Source organism: Amblyomma americanum, chromosome 3, assembly GCF_052857255.1.
Source record: "Amblyomma americanum isolate KBUSLIRL-KWMA chromosome 3, ASM5285725v1, whole genome shotgun sequence".
Classification (NCBI taxonomy): Eukaryota; Metazoa; Arthropoda; class Arachnida; order Ixodida; family Ixodidae; genus Amblyomma; species Amblyomma americanum.
This window is the reverse complement of record NC_135499.1, coordinates 213,928,564-213,947,703: the sequence shown is the minus strand read 5'-3', so window position 1 is coordinate 213,947,703 and position 19,140 is coordinate 213,928,564. Positions and strand designations below refer to the sequence as shown.

At 48.4% G+C, this 19,140-nt stretch overlaps 3 protein-coding genes across 6 annotated transcripts in view; 2 read left to right on the top strand and 1 right to left on the bottom strand.

Moving 5' to 3' along the window:
* Nucleotides 1-6,109, bottom strand: part of LOC144126034 (fibronectin type-III domain-containing protein 3A-like) — a 60,831-nt gene extending 54,722 nt beyond the window's left edge. For all 4 annotated transcript variants that reach the window (XM_077659922.1, XM_077659923.1, XM_077659924.1 and 1 more), the window contains exon 1: nucleotides 5,873-6,109. The gene's annotated coding sequence lies outside the window, so the exon portion shown is untranslated. The remainder of the gene's footprint in view (nucleotides 1-5,872) is intronic.
* Nucleotides 6,110-9,936: 3,827 nt separating this feature from the next.
* On the top strand, nucleotides 9,937-15,276 carry LOC144126036 (uncharacterized). The gene is made up of 2 exons (XM_077659926.1): nucleotides 9,937-10,375; nucleotides 14,916-15,276. Exons 1-2 carry the CDS (start codon nucleotides 10,013-10,015, stop codon nucleotides 15,174-15,176), a joined length of 624 nt encoding a protein of 207 aa, XP_077516052.1. The 5' UTR covers nucleotides 9,937-10,012; the 3' UTR covers nucleotides 15,177-15,276.
* A 2,243-nt stretch (nucleotides 15,277-17,519) lies between these two features.
* Nucleotides 17,520-19,140, top strand: part of LOC144123638 (P-selectin-like) — a 31,173-nt gene continuing 29,552 nt past the window's right edge. The window contains exon 1 of the mRNA XM_077656436.1: nucleotides 17,520-17,819. The gene's annotated coding sequence lies outside the window, so the exon portion shown is untranslated. The remainder of the gene's footprint in view (nucleotides 17,820-19,140) is intronic.

Here is a 19,140-nt window from a genome sequence, read left to right as displayed (position 1 = left end):
GCCAGGTGAAGCTGGTACAAAAACCATGCTCACGACAGCAGAATCCACGAGCCTTGCGTAGCAAACCAGGTGCAGGATATGCAAACATCACACAGAATATCAACCACGACTGGGTTGTCAATGACAACTAATCCGTCAAGAGAACAGTTAGGGTTTTCTTGTTAGCAGAGACACAAATGACCACTCACAAAACTAAATATGCAAGAATTTATTTTACTACACAAATATGGCACGCCTAAAGAAAAATAAGCCATGGAGTTTTAAGATAAACATGCAATGCAAAGTCAAGTAACTACAGTAGGATACCATAGAAGACAACTCCTAGGGTTTTTCAAGCATTTTGAGTTGGTAGTCTGAGTACATTCCTTAGAGTCCGCTCAATATGCCACAACAAACCGTAAAAAAAAAATCAGTGGAACCGTTTAAAACAGCAAAAACCGTGAACCGGAACCATGGCCATGGACTTCGAGTAACGCAGCGATGATATCCCAAACATTACTAGAAAAACTCGTATACACGTTATTGGCTAAAGTGGCAACTGAAAATGACGAGTCCTTTCATGAAATGCCCGAGACTACCTAACACAAGCCTCAAAATTTAAGTGGAAGCAGGAAACGGGAGCTAGGAATGTTTGCGACGTTTAAAAGGCAGTGTTGCCCGCACAAATCACCTGAACTGCAGTCATGGAAATATCGAACCAGAAAATTGATTTCTGCCGAAATTAAAAGTCGCATGGTTACCAAACTAGGTGGAAGTAATCAGGAATCAGAATTACAGTATAAATTTCGTTGAAATATTATAACCACGATAAACCCCTGGAGCTGCTCTCTGAAGCAACAGCAGCTGGTTACAATGGACCGTGGCCTGCAGCGTCTCCTGTATTACTCCGCTGACCAATCAACAGTAAACAAAGACAAAGTCAGCTTTTTAATGTTTGACAATATCAAACAAGCAAGAAGCATCAAAATTCTTGAGCTTATAATTTAATCCGACAGTTAGTTTCCTGTTTAGCTAAAAAAAGCTCTAATAACTAGTTTTTTGCAGTGGAGGAATTCTGTGCGGTGGTCCTGAACATGGCCGAGCTCCACTGCAGAATTAAGCTGTATCCGACTATAGTTATGTTTTGCTTCAGTGAAAAAAAATTTATCCATCAGTATGGAAACCTTAGTCTATTAAATGAAGCAATTAAGCACAGAGGTTCGTCTAAATGCTTTTATTGAATACTTTTTTAGTAAAAACATGCTTCCTGAAGAAGACTTCATGGTGCAAGACTTGCAATGTCCTAGTTAAAAACAATTCATTTCAAATCAAGTTCAACAGAACTACCCCTTTCCAGTCAGACTACTGCACCAGTCAGCATTCTTTTGAGCCTGCTAGCCCCTTGCAAAGAAAGGGAGTGCCAAAGCATGATTTGGTTATAAACATTAATTTAGAGCACTTTTTTTCAGCTTAGCTAGGGCTTCAGCAGAACTTGTTTTAAGTGTGGCACTTCTCGAAGCACTCTGCTAGGTGGAAGGCAGGCTTCTTCTCGCATGTCTTGCAAGAAAGTATGGTCTCCCTTCTGCCGCATTTTGTCGTTCTGTCACTGTGGACAGGAGAATCATGGTCAAAGGAGGCATGCAGTTGTTTTCACTATTAATGTCATCTCTTCATTTCTACAAAGCTATTATACAACTTTCCGTAGAACGCGCCTGCTGGACTGGGATTCATGCAGTGATTTTTTGCCGCTAGTTCAGGGCCTCAAAAGCACATGATGAAGAAAAATTTTACATCCATATGATGCCATCCCTCGGCAGGAAATCATCCTAATAGCCAATTTGCAGGCTACAATTCCAACCACAATGTCGCGCCACTTTTCCTACAGACATAGCACGCGAAAAGTTGTCCGGCCATGCCCGACAGTTGACCGAAAAGGGTTATGGAGGCTTAAAAAATACTTCTGTTGCACATATAACCCATATACCTCTCAACCAGATGGTAGATCTATAAAAGATTTTAACTGCAATTTTTTTAAACACTGTTTTCACCATGCACTGGGAGCTTTACAAATCAAAAGTTTGCTCCACAGTGACTGCACCCATTACGCCATGAATAAACAAACATTTTTCAACCTGTCAACTTACAAACGTAGCCCATTTGCAATACAAATGAAACCAGCTGCACCCTGGCAAGCAAAAAGCTGAAAATGAATGCAACCACACATGCAGGTTACTTTTTAAATACAAATGTCATCTTGGCAAACGGACTTGTGCAGCTAAAGTATGTGTACTATGACCCTTCTCGGGCGTGTCAAGCAATTTGCATAGATGTGCAGTGTCATTTAGGGGTTACATTTTTGTTTATTTGCCAGTGTAATTTCTCAAAATAACCTTAAAGTGGAAGCAACATAAAGAAAGCTTCGGTGCTAGAAAATGGCAAATGCCTTTTTTAACAAAGAGCATGATACACTTAATTCAAGTTAAATGCAACAATGAACAATAAATCAAATGCAAAGCACCGTGTACGATACATTGTCAAACCACTGTCAAACCATGACATAGTAGATTGATCGAATGATTAATTATACAATCCTCTGAAGTGCTGAAATAAATAGAAAAGAATGATGACCTTTTGTACAAATGCCACCTATGTGACAAGCAGCAGCATGTTATGCTTACTACTGCGCGAAGGTTTTGTAATAAAAGAGATGCTCGCAGATTCCCTATTGCAGGCAGGTTTTTCATTCTAAGCAAATATTCATAAAAGAATATGAAGTACACTATGTGCCGCAAAATCACAATATATGCACACATCACAACAGAAGATATAGCATGGCCAAGTGAAAAACAAGTCAACTACACCTCCTTGAGTGGGTGTTTTGTGCACCTTTAAGGCATGAAAAAAATTTCAAATGGCATCATCACTCAGATGCACAGCGATGCATAGTGCATCAACATATTTAGGGTATTTTGTTGCCAGAGAAAATGAAATTCCCTTGAGCTTGCACCCAAAACATATCCAATGTTTTAGAACTTGTCATGCGCAGACATTTAAACAAGGAAGCATCATTGAAACTGTTGCAATAAAATTATTTGCACACAGAAGCCAAGATAAATTTGGGCCACGGTTTGAGGCAACGCTGAAAATGAACTGAAACACAAGGAATGCAAAAGCTAACGCAACGGTGTCTGTCCTGTTTGTTTGGGAACTACAAATCAATGTTGATTATCTAAATTGTACATCTGTTTTAAGCAAGGGACAGCCTGTGAATCAAAACTGCAACTCTACCAGGTTCATCCTGATAAGACTAGCACAAGCAAACAAGTCCAGTTTGTGTACAGAACAGCCTCAAGCTAACCAAAACTCTTAAATGGTGCTGGCAGAAAGGCCACTATCCCCTACACTTCCTATGCCTGCTGGCCAAAATAAAGTACTTCAGATTGTAGAGCAATCTTCTAGTTTACTTTGGTTAAATGAAACTGGTTTAGTTTGGTTAGTGAAAACCAGATATGGTAGGAGCATTCTAAAACTGCAGGCTGTGGAGGTAAAAAAAAAATACCCAAGAAAGCCCAAGCCAGCTAATTATTCACCTGCCATCTTAACCTCATTCCTGCTGCCATTTTGCAATGCAAACTAACCTGTGGACCTCAGAAAAGGAAATGTCTATTTCAAAAGCAGCAGCAAGTTTTGATGCATCAGTTTCATGTTTTCCCTTTAGTTCGTAACAAATCAACACAGCCAGTAAGTATCCCTTGTGTCAATTATGAAGGAGACACTAACGCACCAGGTTCAACTCCCGATAGTGTGTCAGGCCCAGTTCTTCCAAGTGATATGACAGATACAGTAGGGCCGCAGCTGTGTGAGATACTTCCACTTTCTCCAATAAGATACCACCCAACAGCTAGATAACAACTAATATCCCTTACAGCAATAAAGGACAAAACTTGAACCTAGTAGCTCTGCGAAATTTCGAGTGCACAGGCAAAAACAGCATGCGGGGTGTTATTCCTATGATGATAGATCTATAATTGCAAAAAAGCCAGTGTCACCAGGTAATCAGGGGCGGGAAGAGGCAGTAGGCAGCCAGCCTTCTGGACTTCCCCACCTTCATGCATAAGGAGAGTGCCACTGATTGTTTCAAAACGCTATTGGTTGTTTTGATAAAAAGTCTCAATCTGTTACATAAAAACTTGTAACAGAATTTCTCCTCTCCAAACTCCACTTCATCAAAGTTTGTTGTGCCCTTCTCACTAAAATGCTGTACAAATAATTTACTTGCACTGTGACACACATTAGTTTTGGAGAAGGCATGTTTGTAGACCAAGAAACCCAAATATGTTTTGTTTTTAATCTCGTGAAAGTGCATTGAATTTTTAAAGTCAACAAATATGCTTCCACAGAATACATGCAACAAGGTAGGTCAATTATTTTTACAGTAATTGTAATATAAGAAAGACTAACAGTTTCTGCAATCTTAAAACTGAAGCACTGAAATCCCCATCTGCCAGATGCTGAGGGAACAACCACGGAGTTACCTCACTAGACTAATGGCATTCACAACACAGTTGGTGCTATGTTCCACGGAGGCAAGTTTTTCACAATAACTAATTTACAGCAAGTTGGACAGCCCTCTGCTAACCACACCACAAAAACATTTGGCTCGATTGAGTACAGCTGTCAGATGTGTCTGACAAACTGACGCTTGGTGTTTCTTCTTTATTTATGGAATGTCATTTACATGCCTTGATAATCAAAATGAACGTGAAGCTTTGAGCTAAAATTTCTTGCAAACTGAAAAAAAAAAAATCCTGTGAAGAAGTTCTTACTCTAGACCGCTTAAACCATGACAAGCGTGACTATAAAATATATCTTGGTAATAAGCGGTGACAAATATATAGCGCGAGTTCTCCGTGCTATGACTAGCTACGGCGGCGGCGCATTATCACGAAAGGTAAACAAGTGCCCTGACTTCGCACTTCTGGTAGCGCTTAATTCGAACTTCGATGGCTACTTCATAAGCTCTACAGGAATCCTACAGGCACTACAGTAAGATGACAGGAACATCCGCTCAGTAAAATAAAAAATAAAGAGAGGGATGGCAGTTCTCACTTCTTAAAATCTGGGACCTGCACCGCCACATTCCTGAGGAATGATAGGAGCGCCGAGCAGAAATGCCAAAAATCGCGCCTTGTGATGGAGGCGCGAGCAACAGGAGCCGAGCAATTTATCGGCGGCCACGGGAACACGAGACCAAAAGGAAGCCCGTTTCGCTCGAAGAATACCGCGAGGCGCACGGCCAAGGAACGAGCAATGGGAGGCCGCGAATCGTCGCGTCCAAGTGACCATACCGTCGCGCGCCGAGGATTATTGCACGGCCGCGCTTGTTTTCCGCAGCGTTCGGCGTCACGTTCAGGCAGCGTTCCAAGAAGAGCGAACGTGAACGGGCGATACGTGGTTGCGCGCAGACATGCCACGCTTATGCGCTGACGGTGGCACCCCGTGGCCCAAGATGCGATCACAGAAAAGTGAAAAAGTGGGAGTGACGGCCGATCGCACGCCGTCGGCTGGACCCCCAACAGTGGGGACCGTGCGGGACTGTCCCCAGGAACCACGGGACACGCGGACAGCGAACAAATTCGAATGTCAAGCTGTTCGCGGCCAGAAATGTCAAACACGTCAGCGAAACGCCGCACAGTCGCTGCCCATGAGCCGCAAGTGTCAAGGGGTCTCGTCGTGGCCTGAAAACAGCTGACGCCGTCCGCAGCGATTAGGTTCCACACAGCATGCTGTCACACACAATGATCGGGTCGAGCTGAGAATACCAATTTCGCAGCGACAACTTGCTGCCGATATCTAATCGGAATGAGCGGATAAAACAGAAAGAAAACGTTACCTCATACTTGTAGGCAACATTCATCGCCGAGAGGCATATTGACACTCCGTCTGGAACTTTGTCGACATCTGGCAGCGGTGAAAACACGCCAGACAAAAGTCGGAAGCGATTCTACGCCGGAACAATCAGCTCGGAAGCGAATTCCAAAGCCCCCGAGAGAAATGTGGGCCGAAATATCACGGCGCGACCGCAGTAGCACTTTGACGTGTACGCTGCCTGGATACGAAACTTACTTGTGACGTCAACGTTCTTTGTGTTTTTCTTTCGCTGCGTTTTGGCATTCCGCTATTGGTAAATTTCGTTCCTCTTCGGCAATTTCTTCGCGGCCAGCGCTTCATTTTCTAATCCACGCACAAATTCAACGTTTTTATTTGGCGAGAAAGCGAAAAAAATGCTCACCGCAGTGTGGACGTGTGAAAAAAAAAGCAAGAAAGAACCAAACAGAGCCTAGTGAAGGCAAACCACGACCAAGGCATCCCTGACATCACTGCGGGGTCAGAGAACTGAAAACCGGAACCGACGTGGCGCGCATGAGGGCGGTCCGAGGATGGCAGCTGAGATGTCACAAAACATTCCCGAGCACCTGCTTTGTGGGGCACTCGGGTTTCAAGTCACCTGTATCTGTGCCGCTCCAGCAGGAGATGCGGCGCGTACAAATGACTGCTATACATCGTTCCGCGCTACGCGAGGGATTCTCGTCGTTGAATGCTGCGGCTGAATTATTTTCTGTGCACGTAATAGAGGAAGATTGAACGATACGGACGCATGGCGGGCCTATTCGAGTTTCTGATCAAGTTTCTGATCAGTATATTGTTCGTCTTTTTCATTACGGCCAAAGAGTTGCTGCTAGCTCGAGTCATCAGTTATTGCATCCCATAAAGAAACGTCGCTCCTGCCTGCACGTTCTCTACAGGCCCCACTTATTCCACGAAAATTTGGACAGATAAAGTCTGGTTTTGAACAAGCCTGTTTGCGGTGAAGCGCGACAGCAAGTCGCCACACTGTTCCACGCGTACTTGCGGCTCCTTTCACATTCCCCATTTTGGCGCGGAATTTGAATCTATATTCGCCAGCGAGTACGCACCAGGGTAGCAAAAGTGAATAGGCGAAAATACAATGACCAAGATTCCCCAAGACCAACTGAAGTACATCTCCATACTAGCGAAGTATTAAATCACTTTTCGTGTTCACAGAAACACCGTACAGAGCGAGTGTGCTATATGGGGCAGTTGAACAGCTGGAAGCGTCGAGCCGGGCGCTGCGGATCACTGCGGCTGAAGCGAAGCTGACAACGCTAAACGCACACGGGTGCATGGGCGTCCTGAAAGGGGGAAAGGGAAGCGGCTGCTCCCTCCCCATCCCTAAAATTTCGGGTAATATATATTTTTTGCTTAATAAGTTACTAATTCAATGTATCTTTTCTATGACCGGTACTAATTTGCCGTTTCTAATTTTATTTTCATATCTCTAGTTTATATTGCAAATAGTGCCTTTTGTTTGTTGCCTACTGTCCCCCCTCTCCCCCCCCCCCCCCGCCACCATTTCGCAAAAAATTTCTGCGGACGCCCTTGTAGTATAGGTGTATGCATAACAGTCGCCGAATCAAAGCAAGTGCCTCTTTGTTCGGCCTGTCGCAAATGTCCAGTGCCAAAAATGACAATAGAGCAGAGGGACGGGTTTAGCGGTGGGGATTTCAGTACACACACTGGCCCTTCCCCTCCTTTCTTTTCTGTGAATAAAGTAAAGAAACAAATGCATGGTTCATATGGACACATTATGCTCGGCCTTACTGCTGCTAGATTACCAATGAATAGTGCAAATCCCGCACCCCCCTCCCCCCTCCCTCACCTCTGCAGAGCCCCGAGTAACTGCCCCGAGTGACAGCCGGTGACTGCAAGTGTATCAATCATGGCTCTAACTTATTATTTGTAGTTCCTATTTTATTTTTCTTGCTGTCGGGCACCCAAGAAAGCGCCGTTGTTGACGGACAGTTAACATGACTCCCATTAGTGACCTTCCGCTTGAGTAGGGGACAACCTGAACAACAATACCGTTTCGTTGCGTAGTTCAGGAAGTATTGCGTAGTTCAGGAAGTATTAATTTCCTTGTCTGCACTTTTGTTGTTAGCTACCTGAATTGGGGGCGGGAAAACAAAATGGAACGGGAATCGCACATAAAACGCTGTAATATGTCAAGAAATACTAGTCATAGGTTTGGAAAATATTCCGCTATAGATGCACGTGTCACCGTGAGGAACGTTACTGAAAAGTTTTCTACTCCAGTGCGGTTAGTTGATTGTCTTTTAATTTGTGCTCTGAAAGGAGATAATGAGCAAGGAATCACCCCATGTTCATCTACGTATCATCGCACAGCGGGCCTACACAACAAAAGCCAGGCAGGATTTTAAGCGAGCATTGCTGCAAGCAGCTTCCTATAAGCGCATAAGGTGCCTCGATCGTACTGCGGCGCTGGCATCGAGGCACCCTATAAGCGCCGAGTTCGTAGCGTCCTCTATCGCAGGCTACATACAACGTTTCCTGCCTTCCCAAACACTTTGACGATAAGTAATCAAGCAAACAGTTTATGGTTTATGGGGGCTTAACATGCCAAAGCGACTCAGGCTATGAGGGACGCCGTAGTGAAGGACTTCGAAATTTCGACCACCTGGGGTTCTTTAACGTGCACTGACACCGCACAGTACACGGGCCTCTAGAATTTCGCCTCCAGCGCGAAATTCGACCGCCACGGCCGGGATCGAAACTGTCTTTCGGGTCAGCATTCGAGCGCCATAACCACTTAGCCACCGCGGCGGCTAAATCCAGCAAACGGTAGCAAATTCGCTTCATCCCGAAAAGATGCATAGAGGCAAAGGTTTAGGTCCTCGACTGACGAACTGGCGACAGGCTCGCATTTTGTGCAGCTATCAAAGCAAAACTGTTTATATTAGTGCTTCACGCCCGTTTGATCCCCAAAGCAATTCATTTTTTCTCACTAAACAAACTTGCTTCGGACGCTGGCTACGGCCGCTGAAAGAGGCACACAGCTGCAAACATTTTATAGAGATGACACTATTGGCGAAGGTCGTCGTCCGCGCAGCCGCACCTACACACCCCATCCTCACACCCCCTCCCTCTTACGGCCACCCTATATGGATAGATGAACCACCGTGCGTGATCGTGCGTGACGCATGCCTACCCCCCCCCCCCCCCCCCCTTACGCGCGCACACACACTCCTAGCTACAGTTACTTTCTGTAGCAATGCAGCAGAGACTAGGTAAGAAGGGTAAGGAGGCGGGCCTTTGCCCCGTGTCGTGGGGAGCGCGTTGTTCGGCTAGGGGTGCGGAGGGGGTAGTTCGGGAGACTGCTCTAGACTGTGCTGGTCCCCACTGCACGGAGACAAAGGTCCGTCTCCTTCCTTTGCCTGCCTAGCTTCTGCTGCATGCAGTGCCACAGTAGTTTCGTACTGCCCCAGCTGTCGCTGAAATTAGCATCACCACAAGGGTAAACGCTCGGTGGATTAATTTTAGGCCCGCCGAAGTGGGTGCCAAGTTCAATCGTCAACAGCGGCCGAGTTCACAGCGCTATACCAAATGATAACGCGCAGTGTATATTACAGTGTATATGGTGTTGGAACCACTTCTTTTCGATCAGATTTGTTCCGACGTGCGACGTCGACCAAAAAAAATGGCCAGAAGTAATCTAGCCCGACGTCTTTCGTGCAGCTGCCCTACGATAGAACAATCTATACATTTGCACCGAGCATGGGGAAAGCAACCAAGCTGGCGTCCCGACAATGGGAGCCTAGCGCTGTAGACGTGCATGTAACGCGCCGACCGCGCGAGCGATCGTAATCTATCAGTTCGATTTAGCGTGGGTCACCTAGTCAATGGTCGACATTTTCCGGCGAGGCACACATGAAATTCAACACGGTGAAGCACTGGCTAAGTTGGTATATGGCATACCCTGTTCATTAGATTGCGCTATAACCAGACAAGACGAGTCCCTGTCGAATTCTCGTCCTCTGTTTCGTAGTTGTCTGCTTTGCAAGACGCAGAGAAAGGCGGGCTGACCTGCGGCCTCCTCCCGGCGGAAGCAGGTGACGCGCGTCGACGAGGACGAAGAGGAGGCAGGCGAGGAAGAATGCTGCGACGCCGGGCTCTGCGGCGCTGCGGCCGCCAGGGTCTCCTGTCCGCCCTGCAGTGGGACGGTTCCAGCTGCCCCAGCAGCCACGAGCTCGCCCTGCTCGAGCTGGTCCGCTGGCATCCCGGTGCTCTCTCCAGGCCCGGTGAGCCGCGCCTCGTGCTGGTCGTCGCTCTCCGCTGGCTCAGCCGCTGCCAGGACGATCCCCCCGTGGTCGAGGCAGCCCTCGAGGCTCTCGGCTCCCTGCTGCTGCGCCATCGTGCTGCGCTGCGAGACTGCTGCTTCGAGCTGCTCATGAGCGTCTTCCATCTGCTCGCTTCGCCCGCCGCCTCGGTGCGCCACAAGGCGCTCGGCCTCGCCCTGGTGAGTGCAGCAGCGGACACGTGCCCTCGCGCTGCGTCATCGAGACACACTCAGCGTCGCTATACCTCCTGCACTTAATCGCCACTTTTCGGCACGATAAACATTAGTCTGTGAAGACTAACGGCAGTTCCGGTTTCCTGAGGGTATAGAGCGTGCTGAAGACGAAATAGGATTGGTCATGAGGTTGCGATAGGAGAGCAAAAGACTGCGTGATTTTTCCAGGTTTCGGTTTATCGCTGTGACATGGCTACACAAGCACTTTACTGCGCATATTGAACTGTCATTCGTCCTGTCGTTTACAGCGGTGACGTTGGCAGTAAGCAAGCCATCAGCAGTGCGATGCGTCCTTATGCAAGGTAGTCGACTGGAATCTTATTTTCCTTGTTATGATGGCCTTATTTCTTCCGTTTCGATATACAAAAATATGTCAACCTCTTGAAACATTTTCTTTTTTTGCCGGCGATAATTGTTGCAGTGGTGAACTTGCGAGTTTTCTGTATGCCTTACGCATGCGCAGCAGAAGCTACTTAATCTGCGTTCTGCGTGCACAATGCAGCCTCCCCTAAGCCAACTTGCAAACGCACGGGAACCACGGCTGCACGAATACAGACGGTGAAGACGTCGGCGGACACCAGTTCGCGCCACTCCGATCAGTGCGCAGAAAGCTTGAGTGCATGCAGAGCTGGGCGAGCTAGGAGGGGGACTTCAACTCGCGGCGGGCGTATCTGTACGCCAGGAGGCACTGCAACACTAGCGTCACTAAGCTAGAGAGGAGCGGACTAGGTTTCAATCTTTCTTTTTTCAAGCAAGAACTGATTAAACAGTCATTACCGGGACTAATATACGCCGAGGATATAGTGCTAATGGCTGACAACAAGGAAGATTTACAGAAGTTGATAGACATGTGGTACAGAGGGAGATAGATTAGGTTTCAAGTTTGGTAAGGAAAAATCTGCAGTCATGGTATTTAATGATGAGGTCGGCGAGCATAGAATACAGGAGTTCACGCTAGAAGTAGTTGGAGGTGTACAAGTATCTTGGGGTGTGGATAAATAATGGTGGTGATTATCTGACAGAGCATGAAAAATATGTAATGAATAAAGCTAGTAGGAATGCCGCGGTCATGAAAAATAGGGCACTGTGGAATTACAATAGGTATGAAGTGGTAAGAGGGATCTGGAAAGGGGTGATGGTTCCTAGCCTGACTTTCGGTAATGCCGTCCTGTGCATGAGACCAGATGTTCAAGCAAGGGTACAAATTAAACAACGTGGCGTAGGGAGGCTAGCTTTGGGAGCACATGGCAATACACCAAATCAGGGGGTACAGGGTGATATGGGGTGGGCGTCGTTCGAGAGCAGAGAAGCTAGCAGTAAGATAGCATTTGAGGAGCGATTGAAAAAAAAATTGGGGAAAAGTAGTGGGCTAGGAAAGTTTTCAGATACCTGTATATAAGGAATGTTGATACGAAATTGAGAAAGCGAACTAGAAAATTGACAAGCAAATATCTGGACAGCAGTAGGGGGGAAAATAAGCAATTATCGGTTAAGAAAAAGGTTAAAGAAACTGAGAGAGCTCTCTGGAAAACAGGGATGCTGATGAAATCATCACTGGGAATGCAGGATTTTTAAGCAGTAAATTGCCAAAGAAAATATCTATGATAATTGTAGGGAAGCTCTTTGTTGTTTGAAGCCAGGACGGGAGTTTTGCGGACTAAGACATATAGTCAGATACCACGAGATAGACACGTTGTGCGTTGCGTGCGGAGAGGAGGAGGAAACGGCTGAACACTTGATACTTTTCTGTAAAGGGCTTCACCGTACAGTTGAAAGCAGCGGGGCTGATTTATCCAAGGCATTGGGGTTTAAGGACAGTGAAGGGAAAGTAGATTTTAAGCGGGTAGAAATAACCAAGCGAAGGTTATACGATTGGTGGCGAGAATGTAGACAAGAGTAAAATTTCATAAGTCATGGCTAGGTGGCTTGAGCCACCGCCCGATTTAAAGGGTTCAGCCGTATCCATCCATCCATCCATCCATCCATCCATCCATCCATCCATCCATCCATCCATCCATCCATCCATCCATCCATCCATCCATCCATCCATCCATCCATTCATCCATCCATCCATCCATCCATCCATCCATCCATCCATCCATCCATCCATCCATCCATCCATCCATCCATCCGTCCGTCCGTCCGTCCATCCGTCCGTCCGTCCGTCCGTCCGTCCGTCCGTCCGTCCGTCCGTCCGTCCATCCATCCATCCATTCATCCATCCACCGCCAAATTCTAAGGTCACCACACGGTGATATAAGTAAATGCGTTTATCACCGTGTTGGCGATGGAGGGACAAGTAGTACAGACACATTCCGTAGCCGTTAGGGCCAATATCGTTTTTTGGAGCGAAAGCTCCACTTGTCGCACGCAAAGCTGAAGGTCAAATGACGCTTGGATTTGACCTCTAACTCGCCGCAGGTGTGGCTGTGACGTCATACCACGTGACTTGTCGCAGCTGTTACCGCTCATTCCGCCGCTGCTCCGACCGTTCGCACCCGCCGTTGTGTCACGTGACTAACCACCTGATTCGCTTTTGCTGAATAAAGGCCAGCGCTCGCCGCCTAGATACCGCAGAGATATGGAGACAGAACCGGTGACCGGCACGAGTTCCTAGACTGAGCATTGGAAGCGCTCGGTTTCTTCTAGCGATAAGCTAAACCCTGTCTAAAGGCAAATTGCCTAAAGTCGATAAGCTAAACCATATAGCTAGAGCCGAGTTGAGTCACAGGCATTCTTATTCCTTCTTTACCAACCTGGAAAAAGTTGTTTTTTTCATACTTTGCTGTGACGGGACTGGACGCGGTCGTCTATTGGCGCTGTTCTGCCCTGTTTGACCACTCTCTGAGCTGACGAAGGTAGGTAGGCTAGGCAGGTACAGCTACCTAACTTTTCTCGTATTTTATGCCGTCTTTCAATGCACTGGTCAAGGAGCTGTTTCAATGGTTTTATTTTAATTATAGGTGTATTGATCCACACTCAACAACAGCGCACGGGCCCAGTCGTAGCCAAGACACGGCAGTGAGAGTTCTGCCATAGCCTTGTTTCGTCCCAGCATGTGGAGCGCTATTGAAAAAGAATTGCACTCAAAGGCCACCTTCACTGAACAGTGAACATCATGTCCTTGCTTCTATACCGCAACCGAGCACATACTTCAATTTCCTGCTCGCGCCTCTTCCTACTGCTTTTCCCTCTCCGCTCTTTATTACCTACGTATTCTTCTTGTGGCAGGAACAGCGCAGCACGAGACAAAGAAGGGACTGGCAGGACACGACGCTGCGCTGTTCCTGCCACAAGATCATGCACCAACCAGCCCAACTTTTCACCTTACTAAAGTATTCTTCTTCCCCTCCCGTACTCCAACGTTCTTCCCTTCCCTCACGGCGTGGTTGAGTTGTCCACCGTGAAGTCAGACAATTGCCCTTTCCTTTCCTCAAAAACTTGGGAGCCTTCTTAACCACATTCTTAAAGAAGAAAACGCGAGGGCATTTAGGTTGCCTACTATGGTGTCTACAATGAATGTCTAATGTTCTTGCGATTTTTCCGCCAAAACTCTGCTTGGAACCGCTTCCATATTGCTCTCATATATGGTGTGCATGAGTCATCACCTTCTAGAGTGTTCGAGTGCCTTCCATTGAATTCTGCTATCTGATTATACTAATACGACTCTCTAATTAACCCTAATTCATTTTCTGGAGTGGGTCTATTATAAAATTTTTGGGGGTCCTTTGTAATTTTTGGGGGTAGGACAACTTCCAAAATTTGGGAATCCTCAGATTTTTAGATTCGGCGGTGCCCTGTGATTGGTCCACTGGTGCTCACGCGGCGTTGATGACGTCGCGACCCTCTCAATTGCATTCGTAAATCGCGGGGAGTCCTCATACCACTACTGGCGCAGTGGAGCAGCGCTAAAGCGATACGCCGCTGCCTCGGCAGGTGGCTGTTCCAAACACAGCCAACGCACCGGTGGGGTGCATGAGACCCAGTTGTTCTTCCCGAGCTCCCGTAAGGTTCATGCGCAGTGCCATGACGGGCAGGAGGCAAACTGCCCACCGAGGCACTTTGCAATCTAGTGGGTAGGTTGTGATGACGCCACAAGGTCACGTGACTTTTCTTGAGCAGTCTGGGAGTTTTGTGAAAGAGGATCCGAACATCTTTTGTGGCACGACAACCTAAATGATATCACATTAGGAAACAATAATCAGCCAAGCAGCTTCGGTATTGTTGGCATATTTGTTTTTATTTTTTTCATAATAACCAATATTACTATCACCGTTTATGATGATCATCCCCCTAACCACTGTATGTCCGTTGCAGGATAAAATGCCTCTTCCAATGACCTCCAATCAATTCGATCCAGCGTCGGCTGCGGCCACCTTATCTCCGCAAGCTGACTGATTAATTTCATTCTGACTCTTCTTCGTCGCCCCCTTGCCTCCTCTTGGAGTCCACTCCGTTACCCTAAGGGACCGCCGCTACACTGCAGATCCTGCTGGAGGTGGACCCGGTGTGCGCGCCCCGCGAGCTGCTCTACCTGGCCGCCACGGGGGATCGGCTGCAGCGGCTGGCCACCATGGTGGCCTTCCGCAGGCTGCTGTGCCGAAACTCCGAGGCGCTGCTGCCCATGCAAGCGCTGTACGAGTTGTATGTCGAGCACGCCGAGCACCCCGCCGACGAAGTGTTGCGCACCGAGGGCTGCCTGGGGCTCGAGCTGCTCGAGCACACATGCGTGTACGTCGACGAGTGAGCGCAGTCGAGGGGCTCGCACACGAGCCAAGACGCCAGCGTCGTCGATGGAACAATGCACGTGACACTGCACAAGGAACGACCGAGTGACCGTCGCAGCCCGAGTGGTATTACTTGTGCACGCAGCATCACGTCTCAGTTAACAGCGCCGCTTATGCATAGCTCGGTCGCGGATGTAACACGGCAGGAGCGTTGGAAAACAGATCGCACTAATGGCGTAAGGGTCTGCTGACACTGAGATAAGCTCACACTCGTCGTAAGAGCTTGTTCCCGCCACGCCCTGCAAAGGCGGCGTGCTTTCTGAAGATAGCGCCGGGTTAGCTGTATACTTGCGCTTGCGTCGGTGGCGAAAAGTTGACCGTATAACTGCGATTGGAGTCGCAGCGACGAAATGGACAGCGCCGGAAGACTTTCTTCTGCATAATAGCAAGTACGGTACCTCAGATGCACCAAAGGACATAACATTCCTCTGCGGGAGTCTTACTTTAGAACAATGAAATAAAAGGACTCTCAACCTACAGGTTCTTGTCGTATGTGTTACTTTGTTGTGTCCTGTGTTCTTTGCGCAAGTACATTCTTTGTTAGAAATGAACCAACTCGCCCAGACAAGAGAGTTAATTAAACCTACAGGTGGCTGTGCTTATTTCCAAACAGCGCTCTGCAGTCGTCCACGCGCTGGCACGCAGACCTGGAGAGAGAAAGAGCAAACATTTATTATTTTTAAATAGAGAGGATGAGCCCTGCAGCGTAGTTGGTGAATTCCGACATCTTGGTCCGCGTCCCCAGTCCGGGATGCCGCAAGATCCCGCCGCCTGGCGAGCCCGGCGTGCGAGGGCAGCCTGTGCAGTCGCTCTCGAGCAGGAAGGTCTTCCAAGCCTCTTTAGTGGCGGTGGGGTGGACGTTCGCAGGCCTGGACATGGACTAGTACGCTATTATCTTCTATCTGCCCTTTGCATTCAAGAAGTGTAGAAGCGCGCCTCATTATGCAGGAGGCTGTTCCAAGTCTTAGAGCCAGAAAGCACAGCATGTTCCTCCATGGCCAGTGAGGGAGTAGCAGTTGGGAGAATACGGGTGACCAGGCTGCGAAGACAATTCATCTGACCCCTCTCCCCGCGTCTTCTATGAAATACGGCCGATCGGAGGTTAACGGCAATTACTTTCTCACCTCATCACCTCATTAGCCTGAAATCTGTACGCAGGCCCTTTTCTCTCTGTCTGCTGCTTTTTCCCCAAAAATATGTTTGGCTGTGCCGTTGCTGGTCACACCCCTTTTATATTACTGCAGTACGGTGCTGACTGAGTACGGTCAACATGATTGTGTTGCAAATTTTGGACAGCAAACTCTAAGGGGTAGGCCAATGGCATTCCCTGGTCACATTAGTAAAGGTAGCTATATAATTTTTTTTTTTGGACAAAGAGACAAAAGTGTGAGCTTCCAAGTGCCGTATGCGCTGTGGAGGTAGACGGCTCTCGATAGAGGTGATGACACACCAATGGCACGTTCGTGCTTCCAAAAACGCGCTATCGCCATCCGCTAGCTCTTTAACGTTATGGTGCCCCAGAGGAGACGTTCTGTCGCAAATGGTGCCATGCTTCGACGCAGAAGAGTTCAGGACTGTGACACACGACAACAGTGAAACAGATAGGTAGACTGAACTCGGGTGTTCGTGAGACATTTGTCATGGGATTGGCTCATTCCACGTTAATTCGCGCTGTAGCAATGGAGTTGCAGAATTACGGCATCGCGGTTTAAAGCAGCGCTCTCCGTTCCCACTCCGTAGATAGAAAAACGTTCTGTTTAGAAAGTGCACCATGTATTGTTGTCCGAAATAAATGAAATGGAACCAAACAGGTCGCCTTCAGCCGCTGGCTTCGTTAAGGCCTTGTTTTGGTACCTGGACCCAGTTCATAAGTATAATGATCACAGTTTGGGCTGTTGCACATGTTGAATGGTGAGCCACTCGTCCCAGGAAAGATTAGGAGAATGGTGTTCAGTTAATGAAGCGTTTCTTTCAACCGGATGGTAGGAGACGTTGCACCGCTCGGCAGGGATAGCAATAAGGTCATGCGCGGTCTTCTGCCAATGAGAAAAGAAAAAGGAGAGGCTTCATTGCAAAGACGAGTGGTTCGCACTATACCACGAATGGCCAACTCTGGTCCCTTGTTTTAAGACCGACCAGCTGGTTGAAGACGAGCTTGGGCCACCGACCAGACAGCGTGGTGGTTGTCCTCACGCCATAAACGCGAGCGCTAACCGCCACTCCGCGGCGCGGCAAACAAGCCGTCACCTATAAAGCCGCAGATATCTCGTCTGGGCACGTTAACCACGGGGGCGAATACCTCTCGCCATGGCGCTTCTGAGGTCCACATACGCGCGTGTCGAGGCTGTTGCTCTCCGAGCTGGACCGGCCTTGGAAGGGCTGCTGCAGGACGCGTGGCCTTGACAGATAGTCCTGCCCCCGGTGCTTGGGACCGGATCGTCGGGCCTCCTCACTATCCCGGCCGAATCTCTCGCCCGGACAGCTCTTCTTGCCCGTCCCGGGAGCTGCGTCCGCCGTCTCCGGTTGTCGCACCCAGGCGGGGACCGGTCGCCGGCCGCACACGCCGATCAACATCGGCCAGGAGCGGCAGCGCGACCCACACGGTAAGCCACCCTGCGTCTTTCCGAGCTCTTCCAATGCACGCGCGGCGAAAGCGTACGGGCGACGACGCACCGGTTCCACGGCCTCCCGCTGAGCGCTGTTCACTTGGGAGCTCTAAATCCACCTCGATCCTTTCGTTTCGGACTCGTAACACGGCGGCTACGGCGCGCGCGCCGCTAGAAAGTTGCGTGCAATGAATGACCACGGAGTGGAATTACTACTTGCCTTTAACCACTACAGTGTCGACCAAGATAGTCTCTAATGAATATAGATGTCTATATAGAAGTTGTGGTCAACATGTAATTCAATGATTGCGCGTGTTTTCTTCCTGAACCGGCCGCCAGTCGTCTTTCAGCGCGTGATTAACAGGAGGGGAGATCCATGCCTGAGCATGGCTTTTATAAGCATGATACGTGGCGCACAGGTACCGTTACTTAGTTGTCAATTCGGTCGGCCGGCGTAAGCTAGCCTCTGCAACTCAAGTGGTCATTTCACAACGCATGAATATATGCATACCTCCCTCGCGACTGAAATGTAGGCATCCAAATATGTTTGGAGGCTGCCAGTCAATTGCTTGGGTCTTTTAGCCGTGTTGTATACATGTAGGCCGGCTGGTGCACGGGTGCTGTAGAGGATGTGCCTGCTGAGGATCTCCGTTCATGGGATCCCTGTGGAACTTGGGAGTGGCGACGTTTAGTTGACTGGGGGCGCTCGTGGTGGTGTTGGGGTTAGCGGGGCGGGTTGAGCTCTCGCTGTCACTTCTCGTTTCCGATGAAAACAAACAGCCCTGGATTCTTTTTTTTCTTTTTTATACCTACAGACAAACAACGCGATCTTGCGATAAGGCCGACGTCCTCGCAGTGAGACCGGTCAGAGCGTGACTGGCGAACGTCGACGTTTCTGAGGCCGGCTTAGGATGGGCGGCACGTAACAAGGGTTGTTCGAAAACTCGTCACGCAATAACACTGCAGCGCGGACAGAAACGCGCACTGCTGGCTGGACTACTTTGTAATTGGTGAGCGAAAGCCGCATCGGAACGACTACTTTCGCCAGGGACGTGCGTTAGTAAAGACGTGACCAGCAGTTTGTCGTATGTCTTCCGCGCGCTGTCGACGTCATCGCCCGGAGAACGTTACAGCGAATTTATACACAAACATGCATGTCATTCCCCATTTTTTTATCAGTAATATTGAGCTACAAACGGCGCCGCGACGACGGACAAGAAAGAAAAACAACTGCAGGCGTATTGAAAATATAAAAAAAACACGTATTAATACACTCTCCAACATAACCAGAACGCATGCGCCTCTCTAAACACTTCTA

Coding starts and splice junctions, on each gene's coding strand:
- LOC144126036 (XM_077659926.1), top strand. CDS start 10,013: ATGCTGCGACGCCGGGCTCTGCGGCGCTGCGGCCGCCAGGGTCTCCTG. Junction 10,376..14,915: donor AGGCGCTCGGCCTCGCCCTG/GTGAGTGCAGCA, acceptor GCTACACTGCAG/ATCCTGCTGGAGGTGGACCC.